This window comes from Ceratotherium simum, chromosome 35 (genome assembly GCF_057802395.1).
Source record: "Ceratotherium simum simum isolate JZ-2026a chromosome 35, ASM5780239v1, whole genome shotgun sequence".
Classification (NCBI taxonomy): Eukaryota; Metazoa; Chordata; class Mammalia; order Perissodactyla; family Rhinocerotidae; genus Ceratotherium; species Ceratotherium simum.
This window is the reverse complement of record NC_141934.1, coordinates 24,185,799-24,210,528: the sequence shown is the minus strand read 5'-3', so window position 1 is coordinate 24,210,528 and position 24,730 is coordinate 24,185,799. Positions and strand designations below refer to the sequence as shown.

The 24,730-nt window shown below is 54.6% G+C and overlaps 2 protein-coding genes across 3 annotated transcripts in view; one reads left to right on the top strand and one right to left on the bottom strand.

Moving 5' to 3' along the window:
• Window positions 1-257: 257 nt before the first annotated feature.
• On the top strand, window positions 258-9,803 carry HPD (4-hydroxyphenylpyruvate dioxygenase). The gene is made up of 14 exons (XM_014787133.2): window positions 258-318; window positions 437-463; window positions 989-1,051; window positions 1,394-1,498; window positions 2,116-2,158; window positions 2,332-2,414; window positions 3,385-3,474; window positions 4,457-4,560; window positions 4,952-5,029; window positions 5,587-5,749; window positions 5,881-5,952; window positions 7,382-7,504; window positions 9,272-9,388; window positions 9,470-9,803. Exons 1-14 carry the CDS (start codon window positions 316-318, stop codon window positions 9,578-9,580), a joined length of 1,182 nt encoding a protein of 393 aa, XP_014642619.2. The 5' UTR covers window positions 258-315; the 3' UTR covers window positions 9,581-9,803.
• Window positions 9,804-13,615: 3,812 nt separating this feature from the next.
• SETD1B (SET domain containing 1B, histone lysine methyltransferase) overlaps window positions 13,616-24,730 on the bottom strand; it is a 23,525-nt gene continuing 12,410 nt past the window's right edge. For both annotated transcript variants that reach the window (XM_087423337.1, XM_087423338.1), the window contains exons 11-17: window positions 23,828-24,313; window positions 21,260-22,519; window positions 20,187-20,353; window positions 18,270-18,401; window positions 18,067-18,186; window positions 17,854-17,991; window positions 13,616-16,257 (exon numbers count right to left, since the gene is read on the bottom strand). In XM_087423337.1, the coding sequence (XP_087279463.1) occupies window positions 16,084-16,257; window positions 17,854-17,991; window positions 18,067-18,186; window positions 18,270-18,401; window positions 20,187-20,353; window positions 21,260-22,519; window positions 23,828-24,313 (2,477 nt within the window). In that variant the 3' untranslated portion in view covers window positions 13,616-16,083. The remainder of the gene's footprint in view (window positions 16,258-17,853; window positions 17,992-18,066; window positions 18,187-18,269; window positions 18,402-20,186; window positions 20,354-21,259; window positions 22,520-23,827; window positions 24,314-24,730) is intronic.

The window sequence follows — 24,730 nt, the reverse complement described above, 5'->3', positions numbered from 1 at the left end:
AGAGATCGCAGTCTCAGCCGGGGATACTGGAAAGAGCATGCCCTTGGCTTCTTGCCCTGGCCCTGCCCCCCACTGGCTAGTGGCCTTGGGGGAGTCACTCCCCATTCTGGGCCTGACAGCATCGCCCTGTCCAATGAGGCCGTGGCTGGATTAGAGGCCCCCAGGCCTGGGAGCGTCCAGGGTTGGGATCAGCTCCCACCCCCAGGAAGGCCAGGGGGCCAGGGGCAGGACCTGCTCGGTGTTAAATATTTGTGTCCAGCACTCTGCCAGCCTCTTGTCCCAATCTTCCAGTAGGAAGTCTGACCAAGATCAACCATGGTAAGTGCCTGCCTGGAGCCATGGCAGCCTTCCTCCAGTGGTACCATCTGCAGTGAGACTTCCAGAAATACCTTGTGTCCGAGCTTCCAAGTCTTACTGTCCTTTTCTTTCTCCTTAGACGACTTACAGCAACAAAGGAGAAAAGGTGAGCAGGAGGGGAAATGTGGGGTCTGGGTCTGGAAGGGGGTCAGAGTCCTGAGAGACTGGGATGCCAGCAAAGAGCAGGAGAGGAATAACTACAATGGATATGTGATGTCCATGATATGCACACTCAAGTTCATCTCTGGCCCCCCCAGAAGGAGCTGGACTCAACCTTGCCTGCCTAAGAAAAACTTTGACCTCTTCTTAAATTCCTACTAATCTCTTAAGCCTGTCTGGAAGTTCTTTCTAAGGTCTAACTTAAATCTTTGTTGCTGTAGCATAATGCTGTTTCCCTTTGTGAAACCTGGGCACGCCTCCTGAGGGAGCTCCCCAATCCTGAACCCCCAGGAGCTCAATTTCTACATGAGAAACCTCTTTTGAGGTTTGGCAAGGCTGTGGGGGGTTTGGTGTCTCCCTGCTTCTGGGATTGAGCCTGTGACAAGGGAGGCGGCTAGGGGACACCTCCCCAGCTGCACTTTTCTAGACCCACTTCTAGGGACTCAGCCTCACCCCTTCTCTCCTTCTGCAGCCTGAGAGAGGCCGATTCCTCCACTTCCACTCCGTGACCTTCTGGGTTGGCAACGCCAAGCAGGTAGAAAGTGGTGCAAGGTCTTGGAGTGGACAGAGGGCAGGCGGGAGAACCTCCTGGACAGGGCAGCCCTCCAGCCGGGTCTGTGATTGGCCCCTGGGAGGGGAGGATCAGGGCCAGTATCAGAAAGGACAGACACTCTTTGGATCCTGTGTACACAATCAGACCCCAGCAGGAAACTTACCCGAGGTCAGAATGGGCCAGCGAGCAGCCTTTCTTCCCAGGAAGAACTCTGCACCTGGAGCAACAGGGCAAACAGGCTGAGGGGTCTAGAGGCTCTCAGCTGGGGACCCCCAAGGCTGGCCCTTCAACCCTTGTGAATCTGGTTGCAACTCTGTGATTCAGGCTGCATCATTCTACTGCAATAAGATGGGCTTCGAACCACTAGCCTACAAGGGCCTGGAGACCGGTTCCCGGGAGGTGGTCAGCCACGTGATCAAGCAAGAGAAGGTGAGTCCCTGCCCCAGGACTCCCACTCACCCAGGAGGCCAGCCTCTCTCCCCCTGCTGGTCTCTGAGCTCCCTGAGGGCCCTGGCACCTCTGGGTGAAGTAGACCGGAAGGCCCCTTTCTCCAGGCAGGCCCAATCCTCTTCCAGGATGCCTGGCGTGGCTAGGGGAGCACGGGCTGGCCCCTCCACCCGGCACCTTTGTACAACACGCACTAGGGACCTTCTTAGTTTTGTCTCCTTCTTGGCCTGGCCCGGTGCTGGCCTCACAGACATTCAGGAAAAGCTGGCAGAGGCCTCGATGTCAGAGCTGGAAGTCTGAGCAGTGCCCTGGTCCATGGGACTCCCGGGGCTCTCCCCCATGGGGACGCCTGACCCAGCAGCTTGTCTCAGGACTCCAGGCGGGTCTGGCACGCGAGAAGCCCCCATCCCTCAGGACCAGGGTGGGAAGCTAAGGCAGAGAAGGGACTGGAACCCAGGGACAAGGAGTCCTGCCTGGCTGGGAGGGGTAATCTGGTCCTAATGCCCCTCCAGGGGTATCTCACTGGTGGGCAGGGAGGAGAGGATGGAGGCGCACTCATCTGAGCCACCAGCTCACCTCCCTTCTTCTCTATTTTTCAGATTATATTTGTCTTCTCCTCCGCCCTCAACCCCTGGAACAAAGGTGAGGGGGCCCCGGGGGGTTTGGGGTGGCAGGAGGTGGAGACATGGTACTGTCGGTGGGGTTGGGGTTCAGAGAGGGGGTCTCAGCTGAGAAGGAGATGGAGCCCAGAAGGCTGAGAGCACAGGTGAGGGGGCCATGACTCCAGTGCCACCCACCTCCCCTGCTGGCCACAGAGATGGGCGATCACCTGGTGAAACATGGCGACGGAGTGAAGGATATCGCCTTTGAGGTGGAAGATTGTGACTACATCATGCAGGTGAGACCGCACCTGGTCTGGCACAGAGATGAAGCAATAAGGCTTGGCCTGCCCTCTGTCTGCTGTTGGGACCCCTATAAGTCAGGGCTGGAGGGACACTGCCATGTCACAGTGATGAGCCCAGACACTGATGTGACACACACCTGAGTTCCAGGGTGCCCTGCCCCTTACTCACTGTGAGTTCCTCTCTCTGAGCCTGTTTCCACATCTGCAAAATGGGGATAACCACAGCACCTATCGCGCTGAGTTGTGACCAAGAGGAAATGAGATCATAATTACCATTTCTTGAGCACGACTCTGAACCCAACATTGTACTCAAGAGGCAGTTTAGAGGTTCAGAGCGCAGATTCCAGAGGCAGACCGCCTGGGTCTGAATCTTATTAGCTGTGTGACACTGGGCAAGTGACTTAACTTCTCTGTGCCTCACTTTCCTCACCTGTAAAATGGAGCTGATAATAGTGCCTTTCGTATACTGTTGCCATGAGGATTAAAGAGCTTAACACCTACAACAGGGCCTGACATGTGATAACAATAGACATGTAGTAAGTAAGGTTTTTCTAAATAAATGCATGAATCATGCGTGTGAGGCACTTGGCAGAGGGTCTGACACACAGTAGGTACTCAATAAATGCAGCTTGTATTCTTCTTATCCAACCACCCTTTTTACAGATGAGGAAACTGAGGACTGGAGAGGGGGAAGGACCACAGAGTGAGTTAGCAAGGCAGGACAGACCCCCGCTCCCACCTGGTTTGTCTCCCATAGCCCTAACTCTGGGCCTGGGCCTCAGTTTCCCTATCTGCCAAATGGGCATGAAGCACAGGTATTGGGGTGACAACTAAAGGAGCTGGGGTTCCTGCCTGGGGCAGGGAAAACTGGAGGAGGCTGCCGCGGGACCATGCAGAGGCGACCCAGCAGGAGCTCCGGGAGGGTCCAGCGCTGACAGCCTCCCCTACCCCATCTCCTCTGCAGAAAGCCCGGGAACGGGGTGCCAAAATAGTGCGGGAGCCCTGGGTTGAGCAAGATAAGTTTGGGAAGGTGAAGCTTGCTGTGCTGCAAACGGTAAGTTAACTTGGGTGCCCCACCCCTCCTGTTGTCAGCACCCACTGAGATGCCCAGATCCCCCCTCTCGGCAGCCCCCAACTCCATTATGTCACCCTACCCTCGTGCCTCAAAGCACAGACAGTCTCCCTCAAGTCTGACCACCTGTAAGTCTTGGCCAGTGTGCAGAGGCTGGTGAGAGCTACCGGTCACCCCTGGGGCTTCCTTTCCTCCCCAGCAGGGGTGACAGCACAGGGTGTAAGGTGCAGGCAGGGGGTCTGAAGAAAGGGGAAGGGTGGGGTCTGGGGAAGCCCCATCCCGCACTAGCTGTGTGACTCTGGGCAAATCTCTTCACGTCTCTGCGACTCCGTTTAAATGAGCAGGGACTGGAGCTGGACCCTAACCCACACTCCTTAACCTTCCTGTTCCTCAGTGTCTTCAGCTCTAACCTAGGGCTGTTGCGAGGATCACGTGAGACCATTCATGTACAGCCCTTAGAACAACAGGGCCCGGCATATCGTAGACACACAGCAAAGGTTACCAGGTCTATCTGGCCTCTATTACTGTCATCCACAGAGAGTCATAGGCCCTACCTCCTCAAGATTAAATATAACTTAAAGACTGTTAAGATGACTGAAAGAGCCCTTTGGTATAATTGATGCAATGCCCTCATCCATCCTTCATTTAGTCCACACATTTTTATTGAGCACCTACTATGAGCCAGGCACTGCCCTGGGTGCTGGGGACACCATGACGAGCAAAGCAGCATCCCTGTCCTCACAGAGCGTCCGGTCCTGTGGGGCAGACAGACTGTCAAAGAAATTCCCAAACAAATGACAGATTGCAGTTCATTTCAGAAAGGGGAGTAACTTGCCCCAGATCACACACCGAGTTAGGGCCCCACCTGGGTTGGAACCCAGGGCTGTGCCGGCGCCGTGATGCACGGCCTGGCCTCAGCGGGGATGGGAGCACAGGGGCCGAGCCAGGCTGTTTCCGCCCACAGTACGGGGACACGACACACACCCTGGTGGAGAAGATGAACTACACCGGCCGGTTCTTGCCTGGATTCGAGGCCCCAATATTCAGGGACCCTGTGCTCTCCAAGCTGTGAGTGCCTCTCTCCTCGATGCAGACGGGCTTCTCTGAGGGGGCAGAGCATTGGGCGCCTGCCTGGGAGCTCTTGAGGGTCCCCAAGCGTGGCTTGAAGAGGCGGCATAGAGGCTAAGAGCATAGGCTCTAGAATCAGGCTGCCTGGGTTCAAATCCCAGCTCTGTCACGTAGTAGCTATTTAACCTCAGCAAGTTACTTTATTCCTCTATGCCTCAGTTTCTTCATCTGTAAAAAGGGGCTAGTAATTGTGTGTGAGGTGACAAAAATAGAGTGCCCATAGTAAGTGCTACATACGTGTGAGCTATTATTGTTGTTGAGGGGCCAGTGGGCCGGGGGGGGGGGGTTCAGGGTGTAGCCTTGTCCTCACCCCCACCCATCCCTCTCCCAGGCCCAACTGCAGTCTTGAGATAATCGATCACATCGTGGGAAACCAGCCTGATCAGGAGATGGAGTCGGCCTCGGAATGGTGAGTCCCCGGCCTAAGCCCTTCCCACAAAGGTGACAGGCCCTCACAGTGGACAGGCCCACGCCCCACTTCTTGTTGGGAAATAAAGAGCAAGGTGGAGGGAAGTTAGCCTGAGGTCACCAATTCATCTGCTCCCTGTAAAGCTGTCACCATGGAGACCACAGAGGGTGTAAGGCCCAAAGTGATCCACAGGTCCTCCCTCTGAGGAACCTGAGAGAATCGGCACGGGGGCTCTCAAAGTCCAGGAAGCTTGGAGGAAGACTGTCACCGCCCAAACAGCACCCTTGTGCAAATCAGATGCAGAGACCCTTCTCGAAGCCCTCCCATCCTGGAGTGCTAGCAGGCTGCCATACTACGGATGTTGTTACTAGACACTTTACTTCCACCTGCAGGAAAATTGTCACAATAAAGGTACAAATCTGTGACACATATGATGTGAATGGTGGTTCCTTTATGGCGCCTGCTCAGGGAACAAATTCTAGAAGGTGGAAATAGGGGCGGGGAGCCAGTCCTCAGCTGGCACTCAGAGCCGACGTGTCCCTCCGGCCACCCTGCAGGTACCTGAGGAACCTGCAGTTCCACCGTTTCTGGTCCGTGGATGACACGCAGGTGCACACAGAATACAGCTCTCTGCGTTCCATCGTGGTGGCCAATTATGAGGAGTCCATCAAGATGCCCATTAATGAGCCAGCACCAGGCAGGAAGAAGTCCCAGATCCAGGTGGGGCCTGCCCTGGGCCCTGGGGGCCTGGTTGGGAAAAAGAGAGCAGGAAGAAGTTTGAGGGCTCTCGTGGGGGCAGGGTGTGGGGGATGGGGGCCAATGACAGTAGTTTCCTTGTTTCCCTCCTGCAGGAATATGTGGACTATAACGGGGGTGCTGGGGTCCAGCACATCGCTCTCAAGACCCAAGACATCATCTCGGCGGTTAGAAACCCATTCCTGGCCCTAACTCACCTCCCACTCGGCTCCAGAGGCAATCTCTGCAAAGTAGAGGGGGTTGGGGGTGTGCGGTCCTGGGCCCCTTTCACCGGCCCAGAGGGCTGACAGGGCTCCCCTACTGGTGCCTGCCACTCGGGTGCAGGCACATTCCCTCCCTGGAGAGCTTGGTCTCTGCAGAACACACTTGGCTTTAGACGTAGCAGGTGCCAGAGTAACAGGAAGCCTGAATTCTAGTCCCGGTTCTGCAAGTGACTGACTATCTGTGTGTCCCTGGGGGAGTCACCCCCCTCTCTGGGCTTCAGTTGCCTCATCTTGAAAATGAGGCTACTAGGCTACAAGATCCACTAGGTCCTTTGAGCCAAACTAAATGTCCTGAGTCTGTGGACCCAGCCCGTGGGGAGGAGGCTGGGGCTACCTGTTCCTTATGGGACAGAGTATGGCAGAGTGGACAATAGCCTGGACTGTCCCATTCAATCCTGGCCCAACCAAGAATTCACTGCGTGACCTCGGCAACTTCATTCATTCATTCATTCATTCGCTCAGTAGATGATTAATGAGCACCCGTTATGTGCCAGGCACTGTTTTAGGTACTTGGGATACATCAGGCAATAGTGTCTGCCCTTACAGAGGCAGAAAGTGAAATAAGGAAAACACGTGTTAGATGATGGTGCGTGCTCTGGAGGAAAATAAAGCAGGCCAACGGGAGAGGGAGGGTGAAGGACACTGTGTATTTAAGCAGGGCGGTCACAAATGGCCTCACTGAGAGGGAGACTTGAGAATGCAGAGTTGAAAGAGGAGAAGGATGTGGAAATCTGGGAAAAGTGCTCCAGGCAGAAGGGACCAGCAGGGCAGAGGAAGGTTGAAGGAACAGCAGGAAGGTCAGTGTGGCTGGGGCAGAATGAGCAAGCAGAGCGGGGTAGGAGACGAGGTCAGAAGCCAGGAGTGGGGCAGACGGTGGGAGCTATCATGAGAGCTTTGAATGTGACTCTGAGGTGGGACACCACGGTGGGGTAAGCAGAGGGATGACATTATTTGACTTGTATTTTAATAAAATCACTTTGGCTGCTATGTTGAAAATAGATCTTTAACCTCTCAGTGCCTCAGTTTCCCCAGCTATGAAATGGGGATGATAATTGTCCAGGTGTCTCAAAAGATGCCTACATGGACGTAATGAGGTAACACATTGAAAGTGCTGGGGACAGGCAGAGTGAGCGTTCCATACATGGTAGCAACGCCTGTTCTTCCTAGGGGGGCCCACAAGGCCTAGGGGAGGAAGGGCATGAGGTCACACTGCATCCTGGCCGTTGCGGGGAGCTAGGATAGGGACCCTGCCTCCTCCTGGCCAGCACCTCCACCTGGCTGGGGGTGCTGAGCCTGGAGGAAGGAGGCTAACCCTGACCCTGCTCTGAGACAGATTCGCCACTTGAGAGAGAGAGGCGTGGAGTTCTTGGCTGTTCCGTCCACATACTACAGACAACTGCGGGAGAATCTCAAGTCAGCCAAGATCCGGGTGAAGGAGAGCCTCGATGTCCTGGAGGTGAGGCTAGTGCAGGATGCTTGGTCAGCTGGGGAGAATGAGCCCCAAGCTCCATCTCGCCTCACAAATATTGTCTAAGCCTGTACCCTCCATCAGGCTCCAGGACACAGAGGGAAAACCAGACCATGTCCCTGCCATCATGGGACATGCATTCTAGTGGCGAGACAGACGACAAACAAGTCACACAAACACCATCAGAGACAGAGATGGTGCTGTGCAGAAAGTTGAAACAGGCTATGACAGAGGGACCTAAAGTTACTTTACAGGAGGTGATCAGGGAGGACCTCTCTGAGGAAGTGACATTTCAGTGGAATCTAGATGATGAGAGGGAGTTGGCGGTGTGAAGGGCTGGGGAAAGAGTGGTCCTGGTAGAGGGAATAGCAAGTGCAAAGGTCCTGAGGCCGGAGTAAGTTCCGAGTGTCTGAGGAACAGAAAGCCTCGAGAGGATGAAAGGAAGTGTTTGAGGAGTGACCTTGCTCATAGACTTAGGCAGGGGCCGATTCCTCTTGTACGCTATTTAGGAGTTTGGATTTTGTTCTTCTGTGACCAGAAACCACTGGAGGGTTTTGGGGTTTTGTTTTTAACAGCTTTATTGATATATAAGTCACATAACACATAAGTCACTCTTTTCAAGTGCGCAATTCAGCACACTGAATTTTAGCCATTCACTATGTTGCACAACCATCATCAAAATCAATTTTAGAACATTTTCATCACTCTAAAAAGAACCTTCACACTCCATAGCCATCACCTCCCCATCCCTCCATTCCTCCTCCCCCACCCCAGCCCTAGGCAACCATTTATCTATCTTCTGTCTCTACAGATTTGCCTTTACTGAACATGTCATACGAATGGAGTCATACAATATAGGGTCTTTTGTGTCTGGCTTCTTTCACTCGGCATACACATGTCACAGTGTAGCATGTGTCAGTACTGCATTCCTTTCTATGGCAGAACGGCAGAATACCCATTGCATGGGTAAATCACATTTTGCTTACCCATTCATCAGCTGATGGACATTTGGGTTGTTTCTGCTTTTTGGCTATTGTGAATAATGCTGCTGTGATCGTTCGTGTACAAGTTTTTGTGTGAACACATGTTTTTAATTTTCTTGGGTCTACACCTAGGAGTGGAATTGCTCTAACTCACCTTTTGAGGAACTGCCAGTTTTCCACCGCAGCTGTACCATTTTACTTTCCCATCAGCAACATATGAGGGTTCCGATTTCCACTGGAGGGTTTTAAGATTTTATTTATTTTTAATTTTTTCCCCCCAAAGCCCCAGTAGATAGTTGTATGTCATAGCTGCACATCCTTCTAGTTGCTGTATGTGGGACTCGGCCTCAGGATGGACGGAGAAGTGGTGCCTCGATGCACACCCGGGATCCGAACCCGGGCCACCAGCATTGCAGCGTGCGCACTTAACCACCAAGCCACAGGGCCGGCCCTCCACTGGAGGGTTTTAAACATGGGATCTGACTTTTCAAAGATCCTACTGATGTCTGTGGAGGGGGATGGATTGTAAGGAGGCGAGGAGGGAGACCTGTGTAGAGGCCCCTGGCGTGGTCCAGGCCAGCCTTGATGGTGGCCTACACAGGAACTGTGGCACGGGGTGGTAATGGGACAATTTGGGGATCTATTTGGAGGTGTCTGGAACTGCTGGAGAAAGGGCCTTTCCCGGCTTTGGGGGTGCAGGAGACTCTATGGACTTTCTAAGGATCCCACTATGCCAGCCGCCCCATAACCCAGCCCCGTGTCTCCCACCCAGGAGCTGAAAATCTTGGTGGACTATGACGAGAAGGGCTACCTCCTGCAGATCTTCACCAAGCCCATGCAGGACCGGCCCACGCTCTTCCTGGAAGTCATCCAGCGCCACAACCACCAGGTATCGCCTGTCCCCAGCAAGCCCGAGGGCATGCAGGGTAGCACGGTTGGCTTTCTGGTCACTTTCTCTCTCCCGCTCCAGGGTTTTGGAGCCGGCAACTTCAACTCACTGTTCAAGGCTTTCGAAGAGGAGCAGGACCTGCGGGGCAACCTCACCGACATGGACACCAAAGAGGTTGTGCCCGGCAAGTAGGCCCCGCCGGTCCCGCCTGCCCCGCCCGCCGGCGCACGGTGGGCCACGCCCCCTAGTCTTGGAACAGGCCCACCCCACAGGCCCCGAACCGCAAGCCCTCCTTAGTGGCCATTCCCTTTAGACTCCGCCCACCAGCCGGCTCCGGGACCTCCCCCAAGGCTCCGCCCACCTCCTGGCCACGCCCCCTCCCTGCTCCCGCCCTCCGGAATAAAGCGGACGTGGGTCCCGCGCGGTGGTCTGGTGTTTGCGCCGGGCTGGAGCGGTGACGCCCTTTGGCCGCCAGGGGGAGCGCAGAGCGGCAGCGCTGCAGGAGGCGTCCGCGTTAGGGGTTCGGAGGCGAGAAGGCGCCGGGTGCAAGCGCTTTGCTAAAGACGGCGCCGGTTGGGGGGAATTCTGGAACCAAGGGGTGCAGAGGGCTTACCACTCATAGAGTGGTAAAGGCTATTAGGAAAATAAAGCAGGTGATGAGATTGTGTGGAGATGAAGCTGGGAGGGGGACTAATTTCCATCGAGGGACGGCCTCTCTGGGGAGGTGACATTTGGGAGCCACGCACCGGAAAATCTGGGGAAAGAGCATCCTAGGAAGAGGAAACAGCAAGAGTAAAGGCCGTAGGGTGGGATCGTGCTTGATAGCGTCCTGTCTGATGGCTTTATGATCTCTGAAGATAAACTGTCCCCATCTTTGCTGCCCTGAGCCCAAACTTCTGGGCATAGGAGGGGGGAGGGTGTTAGCCAAGGGACTTCGGGGCAGCATCCTTGCTCAGCAACCACAGGACGTGGTTCCAGGTCTGAGAGGGAGAGCAGGTAGGAGGGATCTGAGCCCCTCAGCTTCTGCCCTCTGCCTTCAGCGTGGGAGTCACCCCTCCCCCCACTCCCATGCAGCTCCACTCCCCTCAGCCTTGCTCCCAGTGAGGACTCCCTTTGGAAAGAGGCTAGTTCATACTCAAGTGTGAGTGACACTTGCAAAGAAATGACACAGTTGGGAGAGGAGCTACTGGTCCTAAAACTCTTACAGGGAAATTTTTCTTCAAAACCAGAGAAGAGAAGGTGGGGACAAATTGGGTCTCTTTCCTTCTGCTTCTGATGCACGACAGCCCTCCCTGAGGATGAGTCAACTCAGAATAGGAGCAGGTGGATCTCAGTATAAGAAGAAAATCTGAGTTAGTATAATGGGGAATTGGGGGATTTTTTTCAGGTTAGAGAAGTCAGGACTTCTGGGATCATGCACTTCAGAAATGAAAAGAACAGCAGTGAGAAGCCAGAGGAACAATGGCAGGCCCCCGTGCTGCTAGTTAAAAATACCCTCCCTCTATTTTCCCATGGCTTATGCAAAGAAGGGAAATTCTGTACCCCAAGAGGTTGCAAACTGGTGGCTGATGGGCCAAATCTGGCTCACAGATGTATTTTATTTTGTTTGCCTGGTTTTAAACAAATTTGAGTCAACATTTCAGAAGGCTGAAATATTTCACATACGAATTCTAGGATTCTGGTTCTTCTTGGAACACCCGGGCATTCTAGGCTTGCTTTCCTACCCAGCAACAATCAGCTGGTGCCAGGCCGTGGGTGCTTCTTTAGATGGGGCATGAGCAGAGCAGATTTGCATCATCTGAGCACAAACTAGGGAGCCGGATTGCCTGGGTTCACACCCCAGATCAGCTGCTTGCCAGCTGTGTGAACTTGGGCAAGCTACTTGACCTCTCAGTACCTCGGTTTTCCTCATCTGTTAAATGGGGATGATAACAATACCCACCTCCTAGCGCTGCTGTGAGCTTAATATCAAAGATGTTTAAAACAGTGGCTGGCATCGTGTCAGTGCTGTGTGTGCTCTTGTTATTTCTGGCAAGGGGCCTAGGGGAGGGGCTCTTGCCCAAGTCTACCCGGCATCTCCCACCCCACCCTAGTCTGCCCTGTGCATGCAGATGTCTGGAGTTGGAGCCCCCACAGCAGAACCAGTGAAGGAAGGACTTATCCTGTGGGACTGAGGAGGGGCAGAGGGAGAAGTGGATGGATTTGAAGAATATGGGAAAAGGGGGGTCGGCCCTGTGGCTTGGTGGTTAAGTGCGCGCACTGCGATGCTGGTGGCCCGGGTTCGGATCCCGGGTGCGCATCGAGGCACCACTTCTCCGTTCATCCTGAGGCCGAGTCCCACATACAGCAACTAGAAGGATGTGCAGCTACGACACACAACTATCCACTGGGGCTTTGGGGGGAAAAATAAAATAAATAAAAAAAAAAAAAAAAAAAAAAAGGAATATGGGAAAAGGAGAACCATCGACTTGGTAGCTGAGGGAAAAGGAGAAGGCCAGGATTTCCAGGTGTCGAGCTCAGGTAACCTGTGGCAGCCATGGTGGGTGGAGGTGAGGAGTAGAAGTGCCACTGACAGAGGTGGAAAATACGGCAGGAGGAGCAGGTTTGAGAGGGAAGTCAAAGGAAACTCAAACTTGGATGTGTTTTCCTCGTGTGCCTTGGCCTGGACGCCCTGGGTTGTCCTCGTGCTGCCCTGCAAGGCCCTACAGCATCTGCCTCCCTCATTCCCCCACTTGGTACCTCTCGGACCTCATTTCCTTTACTCTCCCCTTCCCTCACTCAGCTGCAGCCACGCAGGCCCCCTTGGTGGTCCTCACATACACCAGGTGGGCTCCTGCCTCAGGACTTTTGCACACATTGCTCCTTCTGCCTGGAATACCCTTCCCCAAGCTGTTCACAGGGCAGACTCCCTTATCTCCTTTGAGTTTTGTTCACATGACAGTTAAGTGCACTTTCCTGACCACACTCTTTAAAATTTCACTCCCCTCCCAACTGACACCCTCTTCTCGTAGCTATTTTTCTCCTTACTATAGCATTTGGTCTTCATGTTTGACTCACCCACAAGAACACAATTACCATGAAGACAGGGAGTGTCTTTTCTCTGTTCCTATATCCCCAGTGTCTAGAGGAGTATCTGGCACATAGTGGTGCTCAATAAATATTGGTTGAATGAATGAATGAATGGCCAGCAGCTGCCTCTATCTTCTTTCCTGGCCCTGCCTGACCCTCAGCTCATTTTCTGTTCCCACAAATCCACCTTCCGTGGTGTTCACCTGTTCAGACGTACAATTCTGAAAACCAGCCCAGCACTAGCGGATGTCTACCCTGCCTTCATTTCTTTGCTCACAAGAGAGACTGCAAAGAACATTCTTGTCCATATTGTTGCCTGCTTGTGGCTGTTAGGCTCAATTCCTGATAGTGGAATATTTCGGCCGAGTCTATGTGCATTTTAAGGCCTGATTGTGGACAGCTGTTTCTTCCTCAAGGTTGCAGCTGTTTATGCTCCCACTAATGGTGCATGAGTGCCCCCCGCCATGTGCTCACCAACACTGGGTATTTTCCAATTTCTGATATTTGCCACTTGACAGGGGAAGCGGCATCGCGGTATAATTTGCATTTCTCTAGTAAGAAGTGAGGCGCGGCATTTTTTCGGTCATGCTGCTTCTTGCTGAGGTTTTGTGTCTCTCCTTCTCTGGGATGAGTAGACATCGTCTAACAAACTCTCTGTGGCCCCCCAGTTACCCCGCCACCGGCTCAGGCAGTCGAGACCTACGAGGGCACGGGACCTCTGGAATACCACAAACACTACCCACGTTGAATTCTTCCCAACTCGTGACTATTTTGTCATCCCCCTCCCCCCTCAACTGCAGACCAGAGCGATGTCTCCTTGAGTGTTAAACATTTTTGAGGTGCCACCTTTCCAAGTTCAAGTGAAAGCAACAGGATACTCATTTCCTTAATTGCAGACCATTAGCATTGTTAGATACCTAAGGTTTTAAAAGTTCTGGAAGGAAAATTTAAAAGCTGTGAAAGGTCTAGTCTGACTACAACTTGGCCCAGTTCATGGAATCCACCTACAGTTTAAGAACTGCTGGTCTGAGTGGACCACACCTTACCTAGCTCCTTGCACCCCCTGAGCTCAGCCAGCCTCCCCTCCACGTGAGCAGGGTGGGCCCCCAACAGACAGAAAGATGGAGAGGGAGAGAGAGGAGAGCAAGAGAGATGGCATATCTGTAAGAAAAGTCAGTATATTTATGGTTTGCTTTATAAAAGTTACTATAATACAATGGTACATAGTATTGAATTCACAAAAATATGAACAAATATTTACAGCAAGACACACCCACAACGGAAACACTTCTCTTCAAAACAAGTTACATACGGATGACAGAGTCTATATGCACAAACATACCTAAAACTTATGGGTTCTCTTCTTTGCGGGAGGAGGGGGGCAGTGGGGAGGGACAAGGGAAAAAAAAGCAGAAACCCCCAACTCTTCAAAAGCAAAGATTTGTTCAATGAAAATGAAGGCATTGAAAGAAAAATGAGTCAACGCATCTCTGGATATGGCAAACCATCTCAGGGGTGGGGCGGGGGTTCCTGGGAACAGGGAGGGCCCAGCCCCTCGCTGGGTCGGCAAGGTGAGGCCAGGGTCAGGGGTGAGGCTGGCCCCCGGCCCCTGGTGTCCTCACACCCCCCACTTCTTTTATGGAGGGAGGGGAGAGAATGCAGGCAGCCCCTGGGGGGCTGCACCAGTAACTTAAATCAGCCATCTCTACAAACTGCACATTTCCTCATGTGAAAAATAAATATTTCCTCGGTTGCACAATTAGGCAGAAAACCGCAAACGGAAGAGAAGGTCGCCGATGTGCCCAGGTCCCCCCGTGTCTTCAGGCCACCAGTTTCGACCACCTTGAAACGGTGGGCACAGTCTCAAACAGAGAGGGCGTGGGGTGGAGAAAAAAAAAAAACACAACAAAACCACCAACGACAAAAAAAGAGAAAAATAACAATTCTTTGTACAGAATTTACATGATAACAAGCTTGACACAAGCTGAGATACCAGAGGCTCCGGGCCTGCGTCCGCGGTGGGTGCGGCCCCACCGAGAGCTCTCCCGTCTTGGTGAGGATGACTCCTGGTCACAACAGTCACTTTCCATAAATTATTTACACACTTGCTCTGCTTTCTGGGGTGCAGGGGACGTGCCTGTGTGTGTTTGTGTGTGTGTGTGTGTGTGTGTGTGCGTGTGTGTGTGTGGTGTTCTGGAAGTACAAAGAAATGAGCAAAAAAGTCTTCCCACATGTTTCTACAAGAAACAATGTTCCCGAGAAAAAGTCCTTTATGGCAGCCTATATACAGAAGTTGGTTCTGAACTTCAAAAACCTATTTTTTCCCTTCGTTTTGATTTTATACACGCATAAGAAAAAAAAATTCATGGAAATAAACCCTGAAGAGGATGATGGGAAGCGGGTAAAAAGGATTAAAAAAACAAAACAAAACCTGTCAGACCTTGTTAGATCTGAGTTTTAAAATCTTTTCCAAGATTTTCCTTTCTCTGGGAGAAATAATCTTCTCACTCTGAAAATAAATATGCTCTTGACTTCTTGGGGTGAGGGGGCTGCTGGCAGGGTGAGTTGGGGAGGGGGCTGGGGGCGAGCAGGTGAAGCTTATAAACAGAAAAATGCCACACACATCCGATCAGACACCCGTAGTGGCGGGTCTGGGGGCCCCGCCGGCCCTGGGAGGCCGTCCTCTGTCCGGTGAAGGTGAGGGCAGGAGAGAGGAGACTCAACCCTTCCCAGCGCCCCTCGCCCACACTGGGGCCTCCGGGAGGCTCCCTCCTTGCTGGCATTCGAATGAGAAAGTAAACATTGAACCCAAGATTTTGAAGGTGGCGGGGTGTAGGGTGGCAGGGAGAGCCCAGAGGGGACATTCCTGCCTGGGACCAGCTTGGCTCCACCAAGGTCTGCTTGGGGAAATGGCGCCCCCAGGCTGCTGGGGAAGGAACAGATGGGGGTCAGGGAAGGGGGGGTCCTCTCCTCACTGAGTCAGTCTGCCAGCAGAGAGGGGGGCCTTGCGTAGTGTTCTGAGATCAAAGCCGCCGGGCCCGACCCCCCTCCTCTCTGCAGCACCGGGCCCAGTGCCCTGGCCAGGGGTTCCAGAACGTGGGCCCACACACCATCAAACTGAGGCCTCCACAGCCCGGCTGGGGGTCCCCACTCTCTGACTCTGCCTTCACATTTCAACGGTTAAAATATCTTTTCTTATGACAGGGAAAAAAATAAAGAGAAAACAAGACAATGTAGCAGCATTCACGGGAAGAGGCTGATGAAAAAGACAGGTGAGAGAAAAGACAGACAGACAGACAGACAGACAGACAGACAGAGGTGGAGAAAGGGGGGAGACACAGAGACAGAGAGACATTTATGCTGGAGCTAAACAAAAATGCTGAAAGGAGCATTTTTAAAAAACGAGAGAGACACGTGCTGAGAGACAGAGAAGCCCTTTCCCCCTGAGGGGCTGGAGCTGCGGGGGTCCTGGGGGTAGTGTTGGGGGCGCCAGGCCCTGACACGGCCGCTGGGGAGAGGGACAGCACCTGAAATGGGGGTGGGAGGTGGGGCCAGGCCCCGGGGCCGTGGGGGCCACGCTCGGGAGCCCCGGGGCGCCGCTGACATCCTTCTGCGGGGCGCCGGGCCTAGTTGAGGGTCCCCCGGCAGTTCTCGGAGCCGCACAGGCAGGGGATCTTGACGTCCTCTATGGGGAACTTGTAGTCGTAGGTGATCTCCTCGTTGACGCTGATGTGCTGCTTCGAGTAGATCACGATCTTCTTTTGGGACTCCACCGTGATCACCTTGGCGTAGCAGTTGGGCTGTGGGCGAGGCGGGAGGGGAGGGTGAGCACACAACCCACCCGGGCCCCCCCAGGCCCTCCACCACCGCGGCCCCCAACACCCAGCCGAGCCCCAAGCTCAAGGCCTGACTGACTGCATGACCCCCAGCCCGCGGGCCCCCTGCTCTGGGCCTCAGCTTCCCCATCGGGCACAAGGACCTCCTGCCTCTGATATTAAGTAAGAATGATGACAATGGTACTAATCCTGAAGTACTTCCTAGGCCTTGATTTCCATTTATACTGCAAGTGACTCCCAAGCTTATATTTCTAGCCCAGGCCTCTTCCAAGCTCTGGAGATGGTCAGGCCCCCATCACCATTCGCCTGGACTACAGCCGCTCCCACTGGCTCTCTGTCCTCTGAAAAAATCTATTCCTGACCCAGAGCCAGGGAAATCTTTCCAAAGGGACAGCAGATCCTGTCAGTCTCTGGCTCAAAACCTTCCAGTGGCCTGCCTTGGCTTTTAGAGAAACTTCTCAGCTCTGCCTATAGGGCTGAGTGACCTGGCCACCCCAACCCTGCCAACCTCAGCCTCTCACTGTGCCCTCTTGACCCCCACTCCATCCCCACTGCCCCCCTTGCTGTCCCTCAAACAGGTGTCTCGCTCCCTGCCCCAGGACCTTTGAACAGAACGCTTGCCCCACTCACTGCTTCACCTGGGTGATTCCCTCTCATCCCTCAGATCTCACAGCACAGTCCCTACTGGCCCGGGGAATAATCGAGTCACAATCGTGCGAGCTGGCACGTACTGAGCACCTGCTGTGTCAGCGCACTCAAAGGGCCCGCACTCAGCGATGCCCCTGGTCCTCCCAACAGCCTACAAGGAGGACTGTTATCATCTCTGTTTTACAGATTAGGAAACTGAGGCACCAAGACACGAAGTAACAAGCCTATGGTCACTCACTAAGAAGTGATGCAAGACTCGAACACAGGGTCGGGGGTATTCGCCCTGGAAGTAGCCTGCCTCCTGTTTGAAGCTCCTTATGTTTGTCTTTGGTGCGAGAATCACCTTGTTATCAATGCCCACCAGGCCCCCAAGCCCTGCACTGTCCACTACTGTCACTACTAGCCATGTGTGACTATTTACATTTAAATTAATTAAAATTAAAAACCCAGTTCCTCAGTCGCCCTGGCCACATCTCAAGCGCTCAGCCCCACACGTGGCTAGAACAGCACAGACTTTCCCCCAGTGCAGAAAGATCTACTGAAGTGCAGAAAGATCTACTGAAGTGCAGAAAGATCTACTGAACAGCACTGCCATGGGATGTAAGCTCTCTGACGGCTGAGCCCAGCCAACCGAGGCATAGAAAAGCCCAGCGCAGAGAAGGAGCTCCGTAATTATTAACTGAGCGGACCACTTTTTGAGTACCTTGAGTCTCGTGATGCCCATTTTACAGATGAGGAAACTGAAGCTCAGAGGAGAAAGGCTCCTTGTACAAGGCCTCACACCCCCACCCTCCCTCCCTATCGCCCTCGCTCGCCCCCGAGCTTGGGAAGGAGCTGCACTGGTTCCCGTGCCAGGGGCTCCTGGGTCCTCCGGGCACCGTGGCAGGGGCAGTGGCAGCCCCTTGTACTCACGTTGCAGCTGTGGTTAATGAAGCGCGCAAAGTTGCCACACTTGGTGGCGTCGATAATGGTGTCGTGGTCCACCCGGAACATGTAGCTGCTGCCGATGCCCTCGTCCTCATAACGTTTCTCCCGCATGTCCGCGATCACCTGGCCGGGACGAGCGCTCAGTCTGGGCTGGGCCACCCGTCCCCGCCCCGCCACCCGGCCCAGTGCAGCGCCTACCTGGCGGATGTTCTGGCCCACGTACTCGATGACCATCTCGTCAGCTGCGATGGGCTCCATGGCAAACAGGCCCCAGTCGTGAATGTGGCTCTTGCAGAATTTGAGCTTCTTCTTCCGGAACTGGGGGAGGAAGAAGATGGGGGTGAGAGCCCTGTCTCGGGTCCCACGGCCACCCCGGCCACCCCAGTGGGGCCTGGCCTCACCTTGAGCTGGTTGAACTTGAGCAGGTCACTGTCACAGCTGCCAGTGAAGGAGGACAGCAGGCGGCGCTGCTCCGAACGCCGCTCCGAGCCCGCCCGAGTGGAGGCGTGAGGCTGCGCCGGGATGCTCATGCCCTGCCGGCGATGGCGGGGGACACATCAGAGGAGGGGCGCGTTGCCGGAGGGAGCTGGCCCCACTGACTACGGTACCCAGGTCCCCATCATGTCCTTGGCATCTAACTCTGGGTCCCTGTTGCCCCACTTTCCAGCTTCCTTGCTCTGGGCGTATTTGTGCCTCTCCTGTCCCTAACTATCACCTCTCCTCTAGCTGGGTCCTTCTGTCAGAATCGGAACATGCTCAAGTTCCTCCAGTCTTGATGATAACGATACAGCTTTCCCTTCACTCTTGCTGTCTTTTCCCATCTCAGCTGGAAAATCTGGAAGCATCCCCGCTTCTCAGACAAAAGACAGTGGGTATCTATCTACCTTGATCCCATGGCCCCTCTGACTTCCCCAAACATTCGAAATATTGGCTCCCTCCTGGACATCCGAGCATCCCTTCCTTCTCTTGGCCTCCCTCATCCTCTGCCCCAGCCATGAACAGGGAGGAGCCTCCCTCCTCCCCAGATGCTCTCCCTGGGTGGGCTCATCCCTGCTGTGCCCTTTGATCAACGTTTCCATCCCGATGATGCCTAAATTTAGGTCCCTGGACCGGAAGTCCCTCCCGCAAGTTCTATACTGTACCCATATATCTAACTGTCTGCCCAACCTCACTACCTGGATGTTCCACAGACCCCCAAACTCAAGCTGTCCCACAGTGAAGGTGCCATCTTCCTTCCCACCTCAGTGCTTGTCCAGCTATCCAGTCCCCCAGGCCAGACCTGGTGGTGTCCCCCCATTCCCCTTTGTCTCCTATACCCAATCCAGCCCTCAGTCCTGTCCATTCGACTTCCTCGTATTCTAATATTTCTGATATTCTTTGAAATGCATCCATTTTTGTCCTCATGGCCAACCAAGTCCAACCTAGCCGCACGTCTAGACTGGAAACTGTAGCAACTGTATCAGAGTCTCCCCTCTGGACCCCTGCAGTCAACTGTCTACACAGCAGCCAGTGTGAGCTTTGAAAACCACAGCCTGAACCACATCACCGTCACCCCCTCTCTCAAAACCCCACTGTGGCTTGCCGTCATACACAGAATGCAAACCACAGCCTCTGGGGCCCTGATGACCTCTTCTCTCTCTCTCTGGCTGCAACTAGCCTTTCCTTTTCACACCACTGAGCTCCTCCCCGCCTCAGGGCCTTTGCACATGTTGTGCTATGTGTGACCTACTGGACTTAGTGAGCCCCTGTCCTGTTTTAACTTTTTATTGAAGTCTTTTTCTACTTCTCTGTTGTCTCTCCCAGTTATCCACATGGCTTGTTTCTTTACTTCATTCAGATCTGGCTCAGATGTCCCCTTCTCTGACCCCTTCTGACTTGCCAACCCCTAACCTCCTCTCCTATGTTCTTCATAGCATTCTCTCCACCTGGAATTCTATGTTTATTTGTTTGCTTGATTATTTCCAAGCCCCCACTAAAATCTAAGTTCCGTGAAGAAAGGATTATTGCTTTGTTCACTGCTGCAGCCCCAGAACAGGCCTAGAACACAGCAGGTGCTCAACAGATACTTGCTGAATGTAAAAAGGGATGAATGAACCTTCTGGAATCACTACTCAACTCCGCTCACGTCCCTGATTAAAACCCTTCAGAGGCTCCTCACTGCCCACCCCTCACCCCTGAGCACCCAGGTGAGTGACACCCTCCGTGTGCCAGCCCCTCTGGCTCCACAGTCCCTCGGGGTGCCTGGCACCCCCTCCAGGAGACCCCCGCCCACGGCCCCACCAGGGGCGCTGCGCTGTCTGGGCGCCTGATGGCAGTACCTGGGTGTCGGCGGGGGGCTCCTCGGTGCTGGCGCGGCTGCTGTTGAGGTATCTGAGCTTGTCCTTCTTGTCGATGGTGTAGAAGCCCTCGCTGCGGGCGCAGCCGGTCACGTGCTCACGGATGCCATCGTCCCGTTTCTTTTTCTTAGCTGAAGAGAGGCTGGTGGGTGGGTGTGGGTCAAGGGCCACATGGACACTCTGGGAGAGCCCCTCCGGTCACTCTGGAGACCCACTTCATGGGGCCCAGCCCCTCCACCCCGAGACCCGTCTCCAGGAGGCTAAGGATGCCCAGCCCCACCGCCCACAACTACGCCACCTCCATGCAGCTGGCCACTGGCCGACTCCACTGATGGTCAGAACTCTATCAGGGGCACCCAGCTGCAAGGCCCTAGGTGTGTTTCTTATCCACTTTCTGCCTCAGTTTCCTCATGTGCAAGTTGGGGTAATAATGGTGCCTCTGAATGATTACATCTGCTCAGGCCGCTTTAGCAGAGTTCCTGACACAGAGCAAGTGCTCAGTAAATTAGTTTGGTACAACATGGATAACGACAGCTCCAACCTCACAGGCTTGCGGTAACAACTATCAGGCTAGCATCGTGGCTAAGACCCCAGATCCTGGAACGATTTGCGTGAGTTCAAATCTCAGCTCTGCTACTTCATAGCTGTGTGACTTTAGACAGGTCATTGAACCTCTCTGAGCCTCAGTTTCTTCATATGTAAAATGGGAATAATAATAGCCCCTATCTCACTGGGCTGTTGGGAAGATTAAATTAGGTGATCAGGAGTCCAGGAAGCGTGAGCCCTCAGCCAGCCTCTGCTGCTGCTATTCTACAGTCACATTGCTACATGTGGCCCTGAGACCTGCTAATTCTGGGGGTGAGATGGGCCTGGCACAGAGGGCGTGTTTAAAGTGCCAGTGATGATTTAGTTTGGAGCCTGGCACAGTGCCGGCCCACAGACACCACTCCATAGGTGATGGTGACGTGCGCGCCTGTGGGAGACGGGGCCTAGAGAGGGGGGTGAGGGTGCCTGTGTCCCAGGAGGTGTGGCCCCCGCCCCGCCTGGCAGGATATAGGGATGGTAGACCCAGAGCGTGTCATTCAGCCAGTCCATGCCGTTGTCCTGCTGCAGCAGCCGCTCGTAGGTGACACACAGGAAGCGGATGTCCTCCTCGTCGATGCCGCCGTTCCAGATGTCATACAGGATGGTCATCTCCTCAAACTCCGAGCGGGGCCGGAAGAGGGCTTGTGGTGGCGAGAGCTCAGGTGAGGCCGAGGCCACCAGGTCCTCGTGCCGCTTCTTAGGCGGCCGGCGCCAGGGTCCCCGCATCTTGGCCAGGTCCATGAACTCCTCGGTGACCTCGTCGCGCCCGCGGGGACCCAGAGGGATGGCCTCGGAGGGCCACTGGTTCTCTAGCTCCTTAAAGGGCAGCTTGGTGGGTTCAACGGGTGGTGGAGGTGGCGGTGGGGGAGGCTGGGGGGGCAGGGGAGGTGGGGGGGCCGGGATCCCCGCGTTCCGGAAGTCCAGGGTCACGGCCCGGGGGTCATGGGCGCTGGGGAAGACAGGGGTCTGTGGCTGGCCTGGCAGGAGCAGAAGGTCCCTGCCGAGGGCGGCCCCTCCTGGTGGCCGGACCAAGGGCCCATCCAAGGAGAGCACAGCCGGCGGGGATCGCCGGGGCCGGCCCGGCTTCCTCTTGATGGGGGGCGGGCAGGGGGCTAGCGGGGCGGGCAGCAAGGGTGGCAGCTGGGCAGGGGCCCGAGTCTGAGCCCGCAGGACAGGGACCGGCAATGCCAGGGGCAGGGGCAGGGGCAAGGGCAGAGGGAGCGGCAGGCCCGTCTCCAGGAGCACCGGGGAGGCCAGGGGGCCAGACCGCTCATCGCGCCGGCCAGCTGGGAGGGGGCAGACGGGCAGGAGTATGGGCCCGCCGGGCTCGGGGAAGGTGGGCGTGAAGCTGAAGTCCCGGCCAGGTGTCCTTGGGATGCCCCCGCTGCTCAGGCTGGGGGACTGGGATGGGTAGGAGAAGGGGCTGCCTGGCACCTGAGGGGAGCTCAGTGACAGGCCACTGCTGCCCCCCGACAGCGGGGGCTCCCCGCTCGGCGTGGCCGGCACCGTCTCTGTGCTCTGCGACTTGGCCAGGTTGCCACAGAGGCCTGGGGTACGCGGGGGCTGGTCCTCCAGGGGAGGCTCCAGGGGGACAGGGGCATGTGAGGGGTCCGGGGTCTTGGGCTCCGGTGGTGGGCTGGGCGGCCGGGGTGGTCGAGGGGGCGGCAGTGGCGGCTGCAGAGGTAAGGAGAGCAGCGCAGGGGGCTCGGGCTCCGCTTCCAGCTCATCCTCTGCAGAGAGGGGGGTGAAAACCAGACTGTTATTACTGGATTCAAACATTGCTCAGCACTCAATTTATGCTGCCCTACTGTGCACTTGACACCTGACCGACTCATAGCCCTCTGAGTCCCCCAAGGTTTTGTGAATATGGGGACTGTCCCCCTCCAGCTAAACCACTCAAGGACTGCTCAGCACCCAGCCCATTGTCAGGCACACAGTAGGTGCTTGTTAAATGCTGGTGGAGTAAATCAAAGACGCAGGAGATGCGGTTGCTAGCCTTTGACACTGGGTCTTCAGAGAGGGAGTTCCCATGAACAGGAAACGTCCAAGAAAATAGGCTCTGTCATCGAATAAAATTCAACAAGTCTCTTTCCTGCAGGACTTGTCAGAGCCTTTAAGGTTCTGCATTTAAGGTTCTGCCTCCTCCTAGCATTCATCTCCATCGTCATATAACACATTTTCTAACTTATCTGCTGTCATCTGTCACCCTGCCTTAGAACATAAGCTCCATGAGGGCAGATGTTTGTCTGTTTCGTCCACTGTTGTATTGTCAGTGCCTAGAAGAGTACTGGGGACACACTAGAGGCATAATAAATACTTGTGACAATATTCAAAGACCTGTGGTTTTGTAGCCAAATAACACAGAATTAAAGAAAATATAACAGGTTTCTCTCCTGAAGGTCTTATTAGAGGTTCGAACTAAGCACATGTGGCTACGTAAGTTTAAATTAATTAAAATTAAATAGCATTACAAATTCAGCTCCACAGTGAAGCTGAATTTCAAGTGCTCAGAGCGACATTGTGTGTAGTGGCTACAGTATTGGACAGGGCAGAGAGAGAACATTTCCATCACCGTAGAAAGTTCTCTTGGACGATGCTGTTAGAGCTCTTCACGTGCTCTGTGCAGCTCCATCAAAATGGTGGAGGGTACAGTGTCCGCAGCCTCTCTCCCGTGGCCCAGCTCCCCACCTGCCCGTCACTAACACGACCATGCTCACTCCCCACCCCCCCGCTTTACTGGGAGCATCTCATGGGACTGATGGTCCAAAGACTACACCATGGGGAAATACTGGCACTGAGGAATGGTAACAGCAGCAGGAACTATCACGTGCCAGGTTCAGTGTGGGCACAATATGCCATCTCACCCTATCCTCCATATGGCCTCATAAGGGAGGCACTGTCCACTGATCCCATTTTACAGATGAGGAAACTGAGGCTTGAGAAGGTTAGGTGATTTACCCAGAGGAGCCTGGGCTCATTCTGATGGTGAGGACATCCCGCCTCCCTCTCCACTGCCCTCCATGGGCCACAGGTGTTACCTGGAGCGGGCTCTGGGGAGGGCAGGGGCCGGCTCTCCCTCTCTCCAGCAGGGGGCTCTGGAGATGGCAGCCTGGCCCCTTCCTGGTTCAGGCCCGGCTCCTCAGGGGGTTCCTTGCAGCTCACAGGCTCCTCCACACCCACAGGCAAGGAGGGCTCCTCTAGCATGGGGGTCTGCTCCTGGGGGGCTTCGTCCTCAGCCTCGATGTCCACCTCCTCCTCCATGCCCAAGGACTCCATTGCGGGCGCCCCCGTGGTCACGTCCTCCTCAAAGTCCTCGTCGGGAGCAGCGGGAGCCACGCTCTCCTCTGCAGCTTCCTCTCCCTCCTCCTCCTCTTCCTCTTCCTCCTCCTCCTCTGCTGCCAACTCTTCTTCATCTTCCAAGGATGAGGACGAGGACTCAGAGCTTGATTCAAACTCAGAAGACTCAGAACTCTCGCTGGAGGACCCGGCTCCAGCCTTGGAGGTGGCGATGCTCACCGTCTCCTCTGGGAGGGGACACAGGCAGAAGCCCTCCCATTACCTGCTGTGCCCCAACCAGATGCTTTACCACCGGTCTCCAGCTGGTGGCACCCGGGCTGAACACGGCCCTGGGACATGTGGGGGGATGTGTGCGTGTGTGTTACCTACTCATCACTTTTTAAAATTGAGCTGAAATCCACAGAACATTAAACTAACCATTTTAAAGTAAACAATTCAATGGTATTTAGTACATTCACAATGTGCACAACCACCAACTCTATCTGGCTCCAAAACACTTTCATCAGCTCAAGAAGAAACCCATCCCCTTCAGCTATCACCCCTCTACCCTCATCCCTTGCCCCAAGCAAGCACTAATCTGCTTTTTGTCTCTCTGGATTGACCTGTTCTGGACACTCCAGATAAGTGGGATTATACAGTACGTC